General features: G+C 41.2%; 1 protein-coding gene across 1 annotated transcript in view; it reads right to left on the bottom strand.

Moving 5' to 3' along the window:
* The window catches only part of Tmc2 (transmembrane channel like 2), a 70637-nt gene that overhangs the window by 30273 nt on the left and 24111 nt on the right, over nucleotides 1-16253 (bottom strand). The window contains exons 5-11 of the mRNA XM_074074465.1: nucleotides 16126-16216; nucleotides 9605-9686; nucleotides 9162-9268; nucleotides 8437-8535; nucleotides 6648-6790; nucleotides 4917-5064; nucleotides 1159-1347 (exon numbers count right to left, since the gene is read on the bottom strand). Of these exons, the coding sequence (XP_073930566.1) occupies nucleotides 1159-1347; nucleotides 4917-5064; nucleotides 6648-6790; nucleotides 8437-8535; nucleotides 9162-9268; nucleotides 9605-9686; nucleotides 16126-16216 (859 nt within the window). The remainder of the gene's footprint in view (nucleotides 1-1158; nucleotides 1348-4916; nucleotides 5065-6647; nucleotides 6791-8436; nucleotides 8536-9161; nucleotides 9269-9604; nucleotides 9687-16125; nucleotides 16217-16253) is intronic.

The raw sequence follows: 16253 nt of genomic DNA on the forward strand, positions 1-16253 counted from the left end.
GGGAGTGGAGAGGGTAAGGGAGGGGGCGGGGGAAAGGGGGTAGAAATGACCCAAACAATGTATGCACATATGACTAAAATAAAAATTTAAAAAAAAAGAAGATGGGGAGGTACCAGGATGCTCTTGAAGAGAGAAAAGGCCATGTGAGAACACAGTGAGAAGGCAGCCATCTATAGGTCAAGGAGAGAAGCCTCAAGAGAAACCTGCCAGCACCTTGACCTCACTCAGGCTTCCAGCACCTGGAATTGTGAGAAGAAATTCCTGTTATTCAAGTCATCCAGGCTGTAGCATTTTGTTATGGCAGCGTTGGTAGACAAAGATATTGACCCATGGTGGAATGGGACTTGGAGCCACCTCTTCCCGAGCAGAGCTATAAAATCACATTGCAAAAGATGATGGCGCAAGGGGAGAAAGACTTTGTAGCCATTTTTCAAACTACGACGGATGTCAAGTTCTCCAAAGAGATTTGTGGATTCAATATAATCACAATAAAATGTCTTTTATTGCAGATCTCATGACAGAATTCATGCTACCAGAGATGAGGACATCTAAAACCATAGAATAGTGTGTTCTTACTGGAGGAATAGACCAACTAGTTCAAAATAATAGAAAAGGGAGCCCAAAATAATACTGACACATTAACAGCATTTGATTTGTGATGTATAGCACTGCAGAGCTGTGAGAAATACCTCTTTTTAATAATTGGTATTAGGACAACTGGCTGTTCACTTGATTGACATGTAGTTATATTCCAATTTTATCTAGTTAGAAATGGCAACCTGCAAAGCCTAATAATGGATAACTTATTCAATATATTCTGTTACTTCAATGGAAAGTGATGTAATTTCACTTTTTTTGGGTGGTGGAACTAGGGTTTGAATTTGGGGCTTGGCACTTGCAAAGCAGGTGCTCTACTGCTTGAGCCACACCTCCAGTCCATTATGCTCTGCTTATTTTGGAGATGAGGTCTTTCAAACTATTTGCCTGAGCTGGTCTCAGCCTCCCAAGTAGCTAGGCATGGACCACCTGCGCCTGGCATAATTTCACTTTTTAAAATAAGTCCTATGATCTAAACGTTCAGAAATTATGCCGAATGGCATAGGAACCAGTGACTTCAGTATTCTCCTTCAATCTCTGCTTCACTGGAGCTGCTGTTACCTCATTCCTTTCGTACCAGCTGACATTCTGCATTTTGGAGAATTCCTGGGATCGCTTGACCACGAAGTAGATGAGGTATCCACTGCCACACAAGCAACAGATGATGAGAAAGTTGGCCAGGACACGAAGAAATCTTGTCAGATGGACATTCTCCTCTTTGTTATTCTCTTGTTCATCCACTATCGACTCCTTAGAATGTGAAAATGAGGTATGGATAACGTCAGGTCAGGAACCAACAGGAACTGCGGTTGTTGGGTTTCTGAGAATACTACTTTGTATATTTCCATAAATAAATAAAACAGAGGGAGGGATTAATGCCCTGTGTCCTATGGGTAGTTAATTTTCTCTAAGAAAATATATGTAATCAGTATTGCTATTTTGGGATATGTAATAACTAAAGCTGAGATTTATTGAATTCTCATCACGTGCCAGATATGGTTCTTTCCATATGTAATCCCTCTTAATCTTATAGCAAACCAGCAGAGTAGTCACTACCATTACCCACGCTACAGATAGGAAGGTCCAGAGAGAGTTCAGTAACTGTCTGGGATTGTTTTAAATCAATGCATTCAATGGATGCAAAATAAATCACAATATTGAGTCTTTTATTTTTAACAGCTTCTCTCTACATAACCCAGGCTAACCTAGAACTCACAATCCTCCCACCTCAGCCTCCCAAGTACCGGGAGTACAGGTGTGTACTGGGTCAATATGTAGGAACTGCTAACTTTTCCTATAAAAAGATGGTTGACTTGCAGGCCATATGGTCTTTTTCATAGCTACTCATATCTGCCATTATAGCATGAAAGCATGAAATATGTAAGTAAATGGGCATGATTTTGTTTCAATAAAATTTTACTTATGAAAGTATGCAGCAGGCTGGAGGCCTCCAGGCCATAGTTTGACAACTCTTTTTCTCATTCACTTATTTAGGATTTCTTAGTTTTTTTTCAACACTGTTTTGCACTTTTTTGCTGTTGTGGTTTTGGACATCTTTGGAGATGGGTTAAATTTATTCCTAGGAATTTAATGTTTGTCAGTGCTATTATAAATAGAATTTAAAAATTATTTTCTAAGCCCAGTATGGTGGTGCACACCTGTACTCCCAGTTACTTGGGGGGCAGAGGTAGAAAGATCAAGGTGGTCTGAGGCTGGCCCAGGCAAAAAACATGAGGCCTTTCCAAAAACAAAACAAAACAAAACAACCCTAAAAGCCAAAGGGCTAGGGGCGTGGTTCAAGCGGTAAAACGTTAGTCTAGCAAGCTTAAAGCCCTGGTTCAATCCCTAGTACCACAAAAAATTCTAATTATTTTCTTCTAGTATATAAAAATGTGGGCTGGAAGATGCCCCACAGCTGCTGAACGAATTAAGAAAATGCGGTATATATACACAATGGAGAGAATTATTCAGTCATAAAGAAGAATGAAATTATGTCGTTTTCAGGTAAATGGATGGAACTGGAGAACATTATGTAGAGTGAAATAAACCAGGCTCAAAAAGTCAGAGGTATGATTTTTGTCATATGTGGAGGCTAGGCTGTAAGTGAAATGTATATATAGACACATATGATCATGCACATGTAGATCTACACACACAGATACATATAGTGAGAGATAATTTATGTATGAATATAATATAAGATACTGCTCAGTGAGCTGTTGAGTATTAGGTGAGCATGGTGATAGAGAAAGAGTAAGTCACAGTGGGGGGATAATTTGATCAAAGCACGATATATACAGGCCTGAAGTACTAGGGTGAAATCCCTTGGATCACCGATATATACTTAAAAAAAATGAAGGGCACGAGGATGAAATAGGCCTTTCCTGGAAAGGGTGAATGAGGGTGAATATGGTGGGTGTATGTTGCACTCATATATGAAAATAGAAGAATGAAGCCTGTTGAAATTGTTCTGGGAAGGGGGGTTGGGGAAAGAGAGAGAACAATGGAGGGAGTAAACCTCACTAACCTATATTGTAAGCATATATGTAAATATCACCATGCATCCCCCTGTACAACTATTATATGCTAATAAAATTAATTTTAAAAATTATAAGAAAAATTAAAAAAAGAAAAAAAAATATGGACCGGAGGCAAAGTTCAAGTGGTAGAGCACCTACTGAGCTAGTGCAAGGCCCTGAGTTCAAATATCACCAAAAATATGTATGTATGTAATTGATCAGAATTGATTTTTGTTAATCTTGTGTCCCACATCAGTAATTCTCAGTGAAGACAGAAACAGTAAGTCACAGATCTAGTGTGGAAAATGAGAAAATGAGGCCTCCTGACACTGAAGTACTGGAGAGGACTTTCTAACCAGTTGTCAATTACTGTGTTCAGATTCACATTAATTAAATCATCAGGCAGTTAATTTATGTTAGCTCACATAATTCTAACATCTGTCCAGTTATGTAAGCATATTATCTCTGTTCTTAATAGACTCAGAGAAGCCTTTCTTCTGGTGTGTTCTAAAATGGCTCTACCCTTTGTACCTTCCTGGAAGAAGAGTCACTGCCCCCTCCACCCATCCCTGATTTGGATGCAGTGACAACAGGCTCCCCATGGCTGTGGAAAAAAGAGGAGAGAGAACTGAGTTAGCTCTCTGCCCAACCCATAACCAGGCCCATAGGACTTTGGGGCACATGAAATCCATACAGAGAGCTGTGAGCCCAAGTCCTTCTCCAGACAGGTGTCCCTGCCTTCTGGAGGCAGGCGGCAGCCACTTCTCCTCCCAGGAAGGGCTAGGAGAGAAAAGAGGGAAGATGAAAGGACAACTAAGCACAGATATCCTGCAAACCTGACCTCTGCTAGGTCCTGGGGGAAGAAGAGCTGACAGATCAGAGGACTAAACCAGCAAGAATGTGGAGTGACTGCTTTTACAGACACACGGGAGCAATATGGCGTGTGGTGCCTCAGGGCCTTAGCTTCTGCCTCCCATCATTTGCTTACTGTTTTTTGTTTTTTGTTTTTTTTGAGACAGGGTCTGGCTATGTAGGCCAAGCTGGCCTTAAACTCATGATTACAGGTGGGCACCACCACACCTGGTTTGGTTTGTTGTTCTGTATGAACCATAGTTTTGTGGCCCACCTAAAATCTCTTTTGTGAGCAAAAGAATGAGATGATTATGGGTGGACTGTAAAAAAACATAGGATGGATTCTTTTATTCCCACATCTTTAAACCAGGGTTCTTCATTCTTCCTGTGTGTTCTGGTCATACAGGAAACTTTCAACACAAATCAATGCCAGGATCCCACCCAGGTTAATTACATCACTATCTTCAGTGGGGAGAAGATTTTTAAATCCCCTTAGGTGATTCTAGACCACAGAGAATATTGACAAGTGTCATCCTGAATGAGTCCTTTGATTTCCTCCAGTAGAAAGCTGTTTCATGAGAGAAACACACATGACCAGATCCTAGCATCCAGGACTCTGCCACAAAAGAAACAGATGGTGAGCTGGGTGTATTGGTACATGCCTGTAATCCCAGAACCCAGGAGGCTGAGGCAGGAGGGTTGAGAGTTTGAGGCCAGCGTGAACTAAACAAACAAACATCAGCAACAAACCCAGATGGTGGGTACCTACCATGAGCAGTCCTTCTACAAGACTTGAGAGTTGAGCTTGTTACTGGTGAAGCTCTTTCCACAGAGTACTTGTGGATCTTACTGTCTATGCTCTCACTGGGAGAAATTTCTCAGTGACCAGAAGAACCCAGAGATCCCCCCAGGAAGTGGGAACAACCCACTGTGGAGGGGCATGACTACCTTGAAGCTGGTGGCGATGGAGGCATATTTGTTGTCGGCTGTCTCTGAATTCCCGATCAGGTAGTCCCAGCTGGTGAACATCTTGAAGCTGAAGGTGAAGTTGTCAGTGTCTCCCTCGCTTGTGCTCCCCTGGGTATTGCTGGCCATCCTGGAGGGAGCATGGCACTGTCATCATGCCTGTCCTGTTTGTGCTGCTGCAACCCAAAAGAACCTTGGCCTAAGTCAGTTTTGGGCACAGGCAGCAGACATGCAGTGAGGGAACGAGCTAGGCAAGGACTTAGCCAAGACAGCTTTGATGATAGAGCATCTTTCTCCTCAAAATTAGAGTCCCCAGAAGAGACCCATGGCAGTCATTGGATAATAAGGAGCCTGAGGGATACATGACACTTGACCATGTTTTCTGCCCTTGAACTTGACTTCCTGTGGCTGGATTCACCTGCAAATGCAGTTTGGGGACTCTGTTCTCCAAGAGAAACATTCCTTTCTGAGTCTTCTATTTTCTTGGATATTGCATATAATTAGCTTTCCGATATAAATTCCTGGAGAGGTTGTATGGCCATCAGGTAATACATTCTTTTCTTAAGGCTGAAATCTTGGGACATTCTTTTCTGCTCACTTATCTCATCCTACAGGTTCTTAGTCTCTCCATGCTCCTTGGAGTTCAGCTCTTTTGGAATCACAGAATTCCAAGCAGGGGGCTCTATGGGGGTTTGTGTTCCTCCTTTGTTCTGTCTTACCTGTTGGCTTTTTGTTTTGTAGGACTTAGATGTTTTGGTTCATTGTAGCGACATTCTATATTCCAGGCAAAAAGCAATAACATGAGGGCTAAGAATAAAACCAAGTTTGCCTCCTTGTTTTTTTTTCTCCCCCTTTTGCTTGATAGAGCTGGATAGCTACATATCACCTCATGATCACTGTTGAGTGCTAGGCAGGTCTTGTGAGAAATGGCACTGTCCCCTGAGAGGATACAGTAGAAAGCCAAGCCAGGCTCCCAGATTACCCCTTCAGAGGTTCTAACCAGGCTTTGTGAGTGCTCTACTCCTGCCCTGGAAACACAGTTCCCATGCTCTTTTGGGGGAAGTGGTCCCTTGTGGTCCTGCTAAAGTGTGTGTAGACCCTGGTGGTCAGGTTTGTGCAGGGGACTGACCCTGCACAGACATATTTAAAGGCCATTTCTGACCACAGAGACAGGTAGAGACTGGGCCAGACAGGCTGATTAATCACAGCCACGTGCATTTATTTGGTGTAAATCAATTGTAGGTGCCAGGCTTGTTTCCAACATGCAAGCTAGAGTTATAGAGAAGTTTTTCTAAGGAAGCTGAGCTCCTTAGAAAAACTCCAGAGAAAAGCAGAAATGGGCTTTGCAGACCTCCAGCCGTACCCTACCAGGTCCCATGCCCACTCTCAAGACACACTGGCTTTTTGATGATTTTGGGAGCACACTAGGATATTTGCTGCTTTAAGGCATGCCCTTCCTTTGTCTAAAATCCTGTGCTGCGCTTTCAGCTTGACAATTCTGAGCCTCATCAAAAGACGTTTCTATTGTATTTCCCAGAACTTCCCATATTACTTGGTTTATATCTATACCCACACTTTGTAATCCACATTTCTTTGTGTATTGGCTTCCTTGTTTTCTCTCTAACTGCCCCACAAGAAAGCCACAGAAAGGCCTGGGGAATGAGCTATGTATGTGAAGAATTGTCAAAACCTGTAATGGAGATAGTCACTTACGATCTAATGACGATCATCAGGCTGTAGCCGAACACGCTGACGCCCACCATAAAATAAGCCATGGGCAGCCTGTACCTCAGCCACCCAATGGTCCTTTGGTTGTTGTAGTAGCCATAGAAGAGAGCAGAATACTTGATATAGCCCTGTGGGATAACAAATCCGGATGCTCTGGGTTTGTAAGCTCAGAGCAGATGGCCAAGAGACATTTCCATTCTAGCAGGGATTTCTGTGTCAGAGTTTTAACCTGAGTTTAAGGGGAAGAAGGATGAGCCCCTGAAAGTGTCTTGTTCTTCTGTTACTTCCCCTAGTGACTCTAGGGTCCATCCAGTTCCTCTCTTTCCCTTCTTCATTTCCTTTACTTCCCCATTACATAGGGTGTATGGAGATAGGTAGGAAGGAGAAGAGTTTTGTTGCCTTCAAGTAAAATTAGGGTAATGTGAATGTGTGTGTGTGTGTCCACACATGCGCACATATGGATGGATAGCTCCAAATTATTTTTCCCTATCCCCAGGTTCTTCACCATCTAGAAGGAGATGGGAGTTTGTGAACTCCCATTTCAAAACTTCTAAAGAAAACCACACATGTTAAAGTTCACAGTCTAACTTGAACTTCAAATTTTGTTTTTTTTTATTTTTGACATTTAGGAGTAGCTGGTTTTGAGTACACTTTTTGGAAATTATTATTTAAGTGTAATACTAACTTACATTTTTAGTACTTTTATATGTCTATGCTAAGTAAAAAGCAAGGGGTCATTGTTGAATACATTGTTTGCTTTTGGTAGGTAAGATGTTTCAATAGGGACCCTTGGATAAATAAAGAATGAAGGAAATTCTTAGTAGCAGCATGATTGGTACCCTGTTCCAAATAATTTGGGAATTTATTATAACTCACTGTCACACATTTCTTGGCAGCTCTGGGGTTTGAACTCAGGGACTCACACTTGCTAGGTGGGCGCTCTTTATCAATTGAACCACTCTACCAGCCCCATGTCACACATTTCTGAGGGGATTCAAGCCTGACTTTGAGAGTGAAGGATGCCAGCAGCAATGACCTGTTGTGGGTGGCACTGTGGCCATGCTACCCAGTCTGACACCTTGGAGCTGTAGTCCAGAGACATGGAAGGCAGAGACTTAAAAAAGGAGGGAAGAAAATTCCAGGCAGAGGACCATGACTAGGGTCAGGGAGTCACTGAAGGTATGGCATGGTTCAGAGACTTCCCCACCCCCCAACTTGACAATATTAGGTATTGAAGTGTGCATATTAGATAAACACAGGACTGTAGCAGTAGGGAGCTGCCAGGTTGTGGGTGGATCTTTGGTAAACCCAATAAACAGTGGCATTTATTCCATCTGGGAATGGGAATCCATGCCTACCTGAGGCAGGAAAGTGACAGGGTCAGGTTTGCATTCAGGAAGTTCACTCTGACCACAGAGGGAATGGGGATCTTAGGAGCTACATCTAGGTAAGAAGGAGACGTAGAGGGTTCCCACAGGAGTCCTGGTAAAACAAGGGCATTGTTCAAGATGGAGGTAAGGGGGATGGGGAAAGCATTTTGCCTAACACTGGCATCCTATTTGCGTAAAGCCCTGGTTTTGGTGCTGGTGGAGTGACTCAAGTGGTATAGTGCTTACCTAGCAACTGTGAGGCTCCGAGTTCAAAACCCCAGTAACACCAAAAAAAAAAAAATTAAAGCCTGGTTTTTCAATAATTAAATCAACACTTCCCATGTATCTATGGAATCTTATGCCTTATAATCACAAAATGGAAGTGTACTAGCTGCTAACAATACCTCAAAGTCCCAAAGGACAGAAAAATCCATGGCTTTTTCTTCCTCAGCCCGAGGCACTGTCTTTCTGGGAATACTTCCATAGGGCATGCCCATTAGTACCTTGTGGAAAGACAGAATGACAAACGAATGGAGAAAATACGAACACACGGAGGCATGTATATGCTGGGTTAGATACCTGTCCTTTTAGAGGAGACACTGTCTTCTCTAAATCACGTCAATCATTTTCCTGACTTTAAAGGAATACACACTCATTACAGAAAATGTGAACCGAACAGGAGCTTTTTAAATATTACGTATCTCCTCCGCTCCCTGGACATGATGACCATTAGATAGTGATATATTTCTAACTTCTATACATATTTTTGTCTTGTTATTTCGATTAATATTTTATAATCAAGTCCCTATTTCACAAGGCATTCCCCATAATAAAATGACTTTATATAAGTACCGCGCGCTAACCGATTGCGCCACTGGAGCACTTTTAATAAAATGACTTTAAAAATATCTAATCACATGCATGCAGCATAAACACACTTAGCAAATGCCTTGCTGTTAGACCTTGGGGTATTTCTACATCTACATGTGTACCCTTATACAAATGCCCTTATTCACGCCCTTGCTTATGCAAAAAATCAGAATTGGATTAAATTTATATTTTGATTTAGGGTGGACTTTTTTATGAGATTAAGTTTTCCCTATTAAAAGATATAGGATGTTCTTTTTACCTCTGGGATTATTACTAGACCAAATATTAAGCCAAAAAGAACAAGGTTAACTCCATACATCCATCGGAGAAAGATGAAATATGATGCCACTGAAGAACCAAAGTGACCTGGAGAGAGAAGAGACGGTGGATCTGAGAGTGTAGATGGGGGAAAAGGACACTACCGAGCACTTTACGTGGTGAAGACTCAATTTCCCCATCACTCTGTGGAGCAGACATCCTGGTCTTCATTTCCTCCCTCTAGATAAATAACTGAGGCTCTGGGGGTTAACAAACCTGCCTATACACCCAACAGCCAGAAAGTGAAGAAGCCTACTACCAGACCAAGACCCATGCTACACCCCCAACACAACAGAATTTATGAAATAACATTGTCAGAAGGCCAGTACACAATCCAAGATGTTTCAAGATTTTTGACAGTGACAGTGACACCAAAATACTAACTTTCAATGTCCTTGATCTTCATTTCCCAGGGGATGCACTGAGTCTTGAAATTAGCAAAGTCTCTCTTAAACTTGACCCATTTCTGAAATGAAACAGTAAATCCCTCAGTTATTAACATGTTGATCTGGAGCACCAAGAGACCCATCGGAGGGCATGTTGATATGGCATGTTAACATGAGGTTGACATATAGGTTAGGCTGCCATCGTGGAGACCCCATCTTGTGCAACCCTGAGTCCAGGTTGCCAAGGGTGGATGATCAAACCTTTGCTTTCCCAAAGTCAAGTGTGGAGTAAGAACAAAGCCAGGGCAGCAGCAATGCCTTGGATTTGTCTACAGTGCTGAAAACATCTCAGATTTGGCAGTTTATATACAAACTTAGAATTCTGCATTCAATTTCTGCTTTGGGGGATCAAATTGGGTGAGCAACATCAGATACAACTTTCTTCATCTTAGAACAAAGTGCAATGGAAAAAGAAATCTTACAGCACTCATCTGCACTCTTGGCAGATAGTCAAGTATCTACATCTGATAGGAATTGTTGCTAAACTATGGGACTCGGGTAGAACTGGTAAAGAGATCTCAACCCATGGCTGCCCATTCTTCTCCTGGGGAGAGGAGTAAGGAAGGTATTTTCCCTTCCAATGGTGCTGTAGTTTGAAGCTGGGACATCCTCCCCAAAGATTCATATGTTAAAGATTTGTTCCCAAGAGTGGTGCTATTAGGAGGATGTGGAAGCTTTAAGAGGTGTGGCCTAGTGAGAGGTCTTCAGGTCATTGGGAGTATGCCCTTGAAGGAGATAGTGGGACCCCGAGTTTCTCTCTCTCTGTCTGTCTCTCTCTCTCTCTCTCTCTCTTTGCCTCTGATACAGAGCTTCAGTGTGTAGCCTAGGCTGGCCTGGTACTCACTATGCAGCCTGGGCTGACCTCAAATTTGAGATCCTCCTGCTTTGGCCTTCTGAGCACTGGGATCACAGTGTCACCACCATGCCTGGCCTCTTTCCTCTCTCTGCATTCTGGCTATGAGGTGAGCAGTTTTGCTCTGCTATGTGATCCCACCATGATGTGCTTTTTTGTAATGGCCTAAAGCAACAGGGCCAATCACCCATGGGCTGAAACCTTCAAAATTGTGAGCCAAAATAATTTTTTCTCTTTATAAGTTGATTAGCACAGGTATTTGTTATAGTGGCTGAGAAAGCCCAAACTGGGTTTGTCTCCTGCTCAATGCCCAGAGTTTGAATCAACTGGAAACAGGAATAGTTGTCTATTTGATGGCTAGGGGTTGTTCTATCAATTCTGCCAGGGGGTGCTCTCCCCAAACCCCACCCCCTAGAAATAGATCCATTTGGAATTAAAAAAAAAGACTTATAGAAAATAGCAGACCAAGAGGCAGTAGGTAGCAGATCCTGAGAGCAAATTTATTTTTTTGGTGGTACTGGAGTTTGAATTCAGAATTTTGCACTTGTGAGACAGGTGCTTTACTGCTTGAGCAATGACTCCAGCCCCTTTTTCCCTCTGGTTATTTTTGAGATAAGACTTCGCTTTTTGCCCAGGCTGGCCTGGACCATGAGTCACCTATTTTAGGTTTCCTGCTGTAACTGGGACATCAGGTGAGAGCCATCTGCCCAGCTGTTGGTTGAGATGGGGGAGGGGTGTCTCACTAACTTTTTCCCAAGCTGGCCTTGAACCATGATCCTTCAGATCCCAGCCTCCCAAGTAGCTAGGACTACAGGCATGAACCACTGGTGGCCAGCTCTGAGATTAGTTTTATTTATTTATTTATTATGGTGGTACTGGGGCTTGGACTAAGGGTTCCACACTTGCAAGGCAGTCACTCTAGCACTCTATCCCATATCATTTTCTTTTTCTTTTTTTTTTTAATTTAAAGGTCTCCTAAAAATTTGATCATAGTGGAAAAGAGATTTTCCCTTGTAAAGTCACTAAAGGGTGAAAGATTTATGCAAGGGCACCAGATAAGCTTTCTGACCTGATTTTTCAGGTATGGTTTTGACCATTTTCTGACTGATAAAACCAGGATGGTCACAAATGCAAAAGAGAAGAGAAATCCATAAGCAAAAGTCTGCTTGATAAGAATGGTGAGGATGTGGGGAAAGGTGAATGATGGACACTGGCATGCTACCCCCACCACTTTGTCTACCCTCCCTAGTTCTGATTCTGTGCTCAGGAATAATCTTGGCTTATTTGCTTTCCTACATAGATCTGCCTATAGAGAGCCCTTGCCACTCACCTGGGCTGTGTGGATAATTTGGCTTCTATGGAAGCCAAATTAATAGATTAGAATTGGGATGACAGCTTTATTTTCCCATGTAACTAATTTGACCATGAAAAATAAAAGGCCCTACTGATGTGGACTTTGCATTTTCCAGTTCTTGCATCAGTAATTTCTCCTTATAAATTAATAATTCAGCATCTGGTTTTATATATCAGTCTCATAAGCTTTATTAATGTGAATCCTCTCTGAAGAAATGGATCTCCTGCCAGGGTGCTGATAAAATCAGTATAAAATATAGACTTGCATGGCTGAAGAACAGTAGGGGGAACAAACCTGGCCAAGTGAGGTCCCTAGAGGCACAGCCTGCTGGCAGGTCCCTTGGCAACTGCCTGACAGTCCCTCAAGGCTGTGGGCATTTTAGACTGAGAATGATGCCCTGGAGCTGAGCAGAGGCAGAGAGAGGTCTGGGCAGATCTTCATTGGTTTAGAGTTAGACACTGGGCTGGGGCATGGGCAGAAGACCCCAAGTCCCTTCCTCAGGGCTGTGAGATGGGAGCTGCTGGCGCTGGGATTGGGTTATTAGTTGTCACAATGTTTTGCTATCTAGCTACATATAGGAAAAAGGTTTCAATTGTTGGTTGGACAAGACCTGAGCAAGCTACATGTCCTGTCTGTGGATGAAATCTGGGTCTACAACAACCAGGGAGGTCTGGGAAACAGTTCTGCAGAACAAGAAGAAGGGGACATTGTTCTTTGAAGTTTGTCGAAAACATTCTTCTGGATACATGAATAAATTCTAGGAAGCAGTTCGGCATTCCCAATAGGATGTGAGGCATCTGGCTTCAAAAGTAAAGGGTGACAATTTGAGACTTAAAACAGAACACAGATGAGTGGCTGGTGATGTAGCTCAGTGGTTAAGTATTTGCTTAGCATACATGAGGCCCTGGGTTCAATCCCCAGTACTGCAAATATGTATGTGTCTGTGTATGTGACATATGGAAGGATTACAGGAAACTAAAAGTTCAGTAACAGTGGAAAAAACATTGAACATACGATTGTTATTGACACAAAGGAAAATGGATGGATCTGATGGTGTTGAGAACACACTTGAAAACTTCTGAGATTGATGAGAGAGAGAAAGCAAAAAATAAAAAACAGTGAGGGAAGGTAAATATGGGGGTCTGAGAACAAACAACGATCTTCTTCCTAAGAACGAAGCTAGAACCTACTCGACAGAACCATGGTCTAACACTATCATTTCTAAGAGATGTAACATTGTGCCATGTTAACATTGTGCCTATGCTTAATGATTCTGAATGTGCACTCAACATTTATTAAAAAGGTAGATCTCAAATTAAGTGCTTAAGGGAATAATAATAACCTTTTGTGTGCATGTGTGGCACTGGGGATCAAACCCAGGGCCTTATTCTTCAGGTGTTATCCCACTGAGCTGCATCTCCATCCCTTGGTTTTTTGACACAGGGTTCTGCTATGTACCTCAGGCTCACCTTGAATTTGCAGTTAGCCCAGGCTGGTCAGCCTTGAGTTCATGATCTCCCTGTCTCAGCTTCCTGAGTGCTGGGATTATAGGCATATGTCCTATTTTTTTTAACCCATTAGATTAGCACAAAGTTTAAAAGAGAGTAACATACACAACTAACAAGGATAAGTCATTCTCAGATTTTGTTCATTTGAGTATGAACTGCTACAACTTGGGGAAAATAATCTAGAAATGTGTGCCAAAATGTAAAATATGCATAGCTTTGAATAGTAATAGTATTTTGGGAACACTGTTCTGATAAACACGTGAAGATGTTTGTTGCAGCCCTGTTGGCTACAATAACAACAACAACAACAACAAAACTAGATTAAAAAAGATACTTGAAAGCACATTCCTCAGTTGGAAACAAATCTGAGGTAAGTGGTAAGTAGTTCCTAGACAAAATTAATACAATGACAGACATGGTTTCCAGGCATTTATAACTGAAAAAGGAGAGAAAAAAGGGAGAATAAAAGATTCAAACCCAACTGATACAGAAAGTAATTACAAAAATTAAGGCACTGTTAATACATAGAAAAACTTAACAAAATGATCAACTTTGAAGAAGAATATGAATTACCAAAATGGCCCCAAGAAAAAATTAAAACTTGAACACAGCAGTAAAGAGAGCATGTGGGAAAAATTATCAAGGTATTCTATAAAGATAGAATTCACAAACAATTTATATTCATGCTCCATGAACTGATTTACAGCATAAGGAGAAGGTAATGCTATTTGTTTAATGTTATAAAGTAAGAGTACAGCCCTAATATTAAAACTTGCCAACATAGCATGCATGTGTACACAAACATAAAAAATTCATATTGACCTTATGAAAACTTATGTAAAAATCATAAATAAATGCCATAAAATCAAATGTGTCTGTAGAGTTAATTTACCATGACTGAGTTTATCCCTGAAATACAAGGGAGTTTAATAACAGAAAGAGAAAGGGGTTTAATAAAAATGTAATACATTTCCAATAAAAAGGAAGTCTTACTAAACTATAACTTAAGGATAATTTCTCATTATGAGAATGTCTATTTTAAGCTGACAACTTTCATTAACTTAATATGAAATCCTCAAGTCTTTCTCATTAAAAGGTTGAAATTGATCACCATTGTCAATGGAAATTGTTGTAGAATTACTAATCCACACTTCACATTTAGAAAAACCCCACGAAACATCGTTATATACAAAAATCATATGAAACTGACTAGAATGATTATAATTAACAAGAGAATACAAGAGGCAGGAGGTATAGATCAGTTTGAGGCCATGGGTTTGATCCTGAACATCACCAAAAAAAAAAAAAAAGATAGAAAAAAGAAAAAAGAGGAGTATAATAAGAGAACTAGACATAAAATTGACACACAAATCTATTCTTTTCTACCTACCACTAATAACTAGATATTAAATAAATGGAAAATTATTCCATTCACAAGGCAACTAGAATAAAAACTATATAAAAATAAATCCATTGACAATATCTGTGTGAAGAAAATGACAAACTTTGCTGGTGCATGTAAAGTAAGTCCGAGAAGAGAATGGTATTATTAGATGCAAAGATTAAATATTATATAGGGAAGAAGTTTGACCCAACTAAATTAAGGGTTGAAAAATCTCCCACACTCATATGTGGACTGTAAAGACATTGCTGTCATGGAAGCTGTGAGTAGAATGGTGGTTGTCCAAGACAGGGAAGAATAGGGGCAGGGAGGGATGGACAAAAGCTGATTGATGAGCACAAAGTTACAGTTAGATAGGAGGAAGAAGTTCCAGTGTGCTATTGCATAGCAGGGTGACTATCGATAGCAATAATGCTAAAAGGAAGGATTTTGGAAGTTTTGCCATAAAGAAATGATACTTATTTGAGGAGATAAATATGCTTAATTTGATTTAAACATTATGCAATGTTTACCATGTATTGAAACATCACATGTGACCTTATTGATATGTACAACGTTTTTGTTTTTATGTATCAATTAAAAATAATTTGAAACATTCCCATCAAAATTTCAATGGGATATATTGGAACTTGGCAGTAATTTTTAGAACTGTGTACGGGCACATAGGCAAGAGAAGCTAAAACATTTTGAAAACAAAGGTAAAAAGAAAAAAAGTTGAAATGATGACATCTAATAATTGTTCAGAGTAAAAGCCCTGAAAGAGGCTACACAAGAGCTGAGTGAATGAGAGTGGTAGCTTTTCACGTTAGAGGGTCCTTCAATACCACTTCAATACCCCAAAGGAATTATGATTCTTCAATAAGTCCCATATTAAATACTCAATCATAGAACATTACCCTCACCTGAACCAGAAGCCCAGGTCCTAACATAATAACACAGAGCTGCCTGCCCACTCTGGGGTCATTACTGTGTGATGACCCTGATTACTATGGGTCCTCTGGATCTCCACTAAATCAGGATGTCCTGGTTTGGGGTTTGAAAAAAAAAAAAGCCAGTGTTTTTTTTTGTTGTTGTTGTACAAGGGCCCAGTGGTTTTAACATCACTAATACTGTGAGTTTATTCACTGGAGAGGGGATAAATCTCATGAAGCCCTGCAGAAAAATATAGAATAATTGGCAGGAGGCAGTGGATGCCCTGGAGGAGCTGGACTAGTCTATTGAACCTCGCCTTCAGGGTTCGGGGGTACCTGAACACAAATGGTGGCCAGTGACTGCGGTGTTCCCTATAACCCCACATCGATGGCCTCCATCCTCCAGGGTTTGCTGCCTCTGCACCACACACCTTGGCCATCAGCATCTTGTAGGCATAGAGTTGCTTGCCCTTTCCCTTTCCCAAGGCTCCTTCATACTTCTCCACAAATTCTTTGGCCTCCCTGGTCAGGAAAAAAAAAATGAGTAGGGATTCAATTA

This window comes from Castor canadensis, chromosome 5 (genome assembly GCF_047511655.1).
Source record: "Castor canadensis chromosome 5, mCasCan1.hap1v2, whole genome shotgun sequence".
NCBI lineage: Eukaryota > Metazoa > Chordata > Mammalia > Rodentia > Castoridae > Castor > Castor canadensis.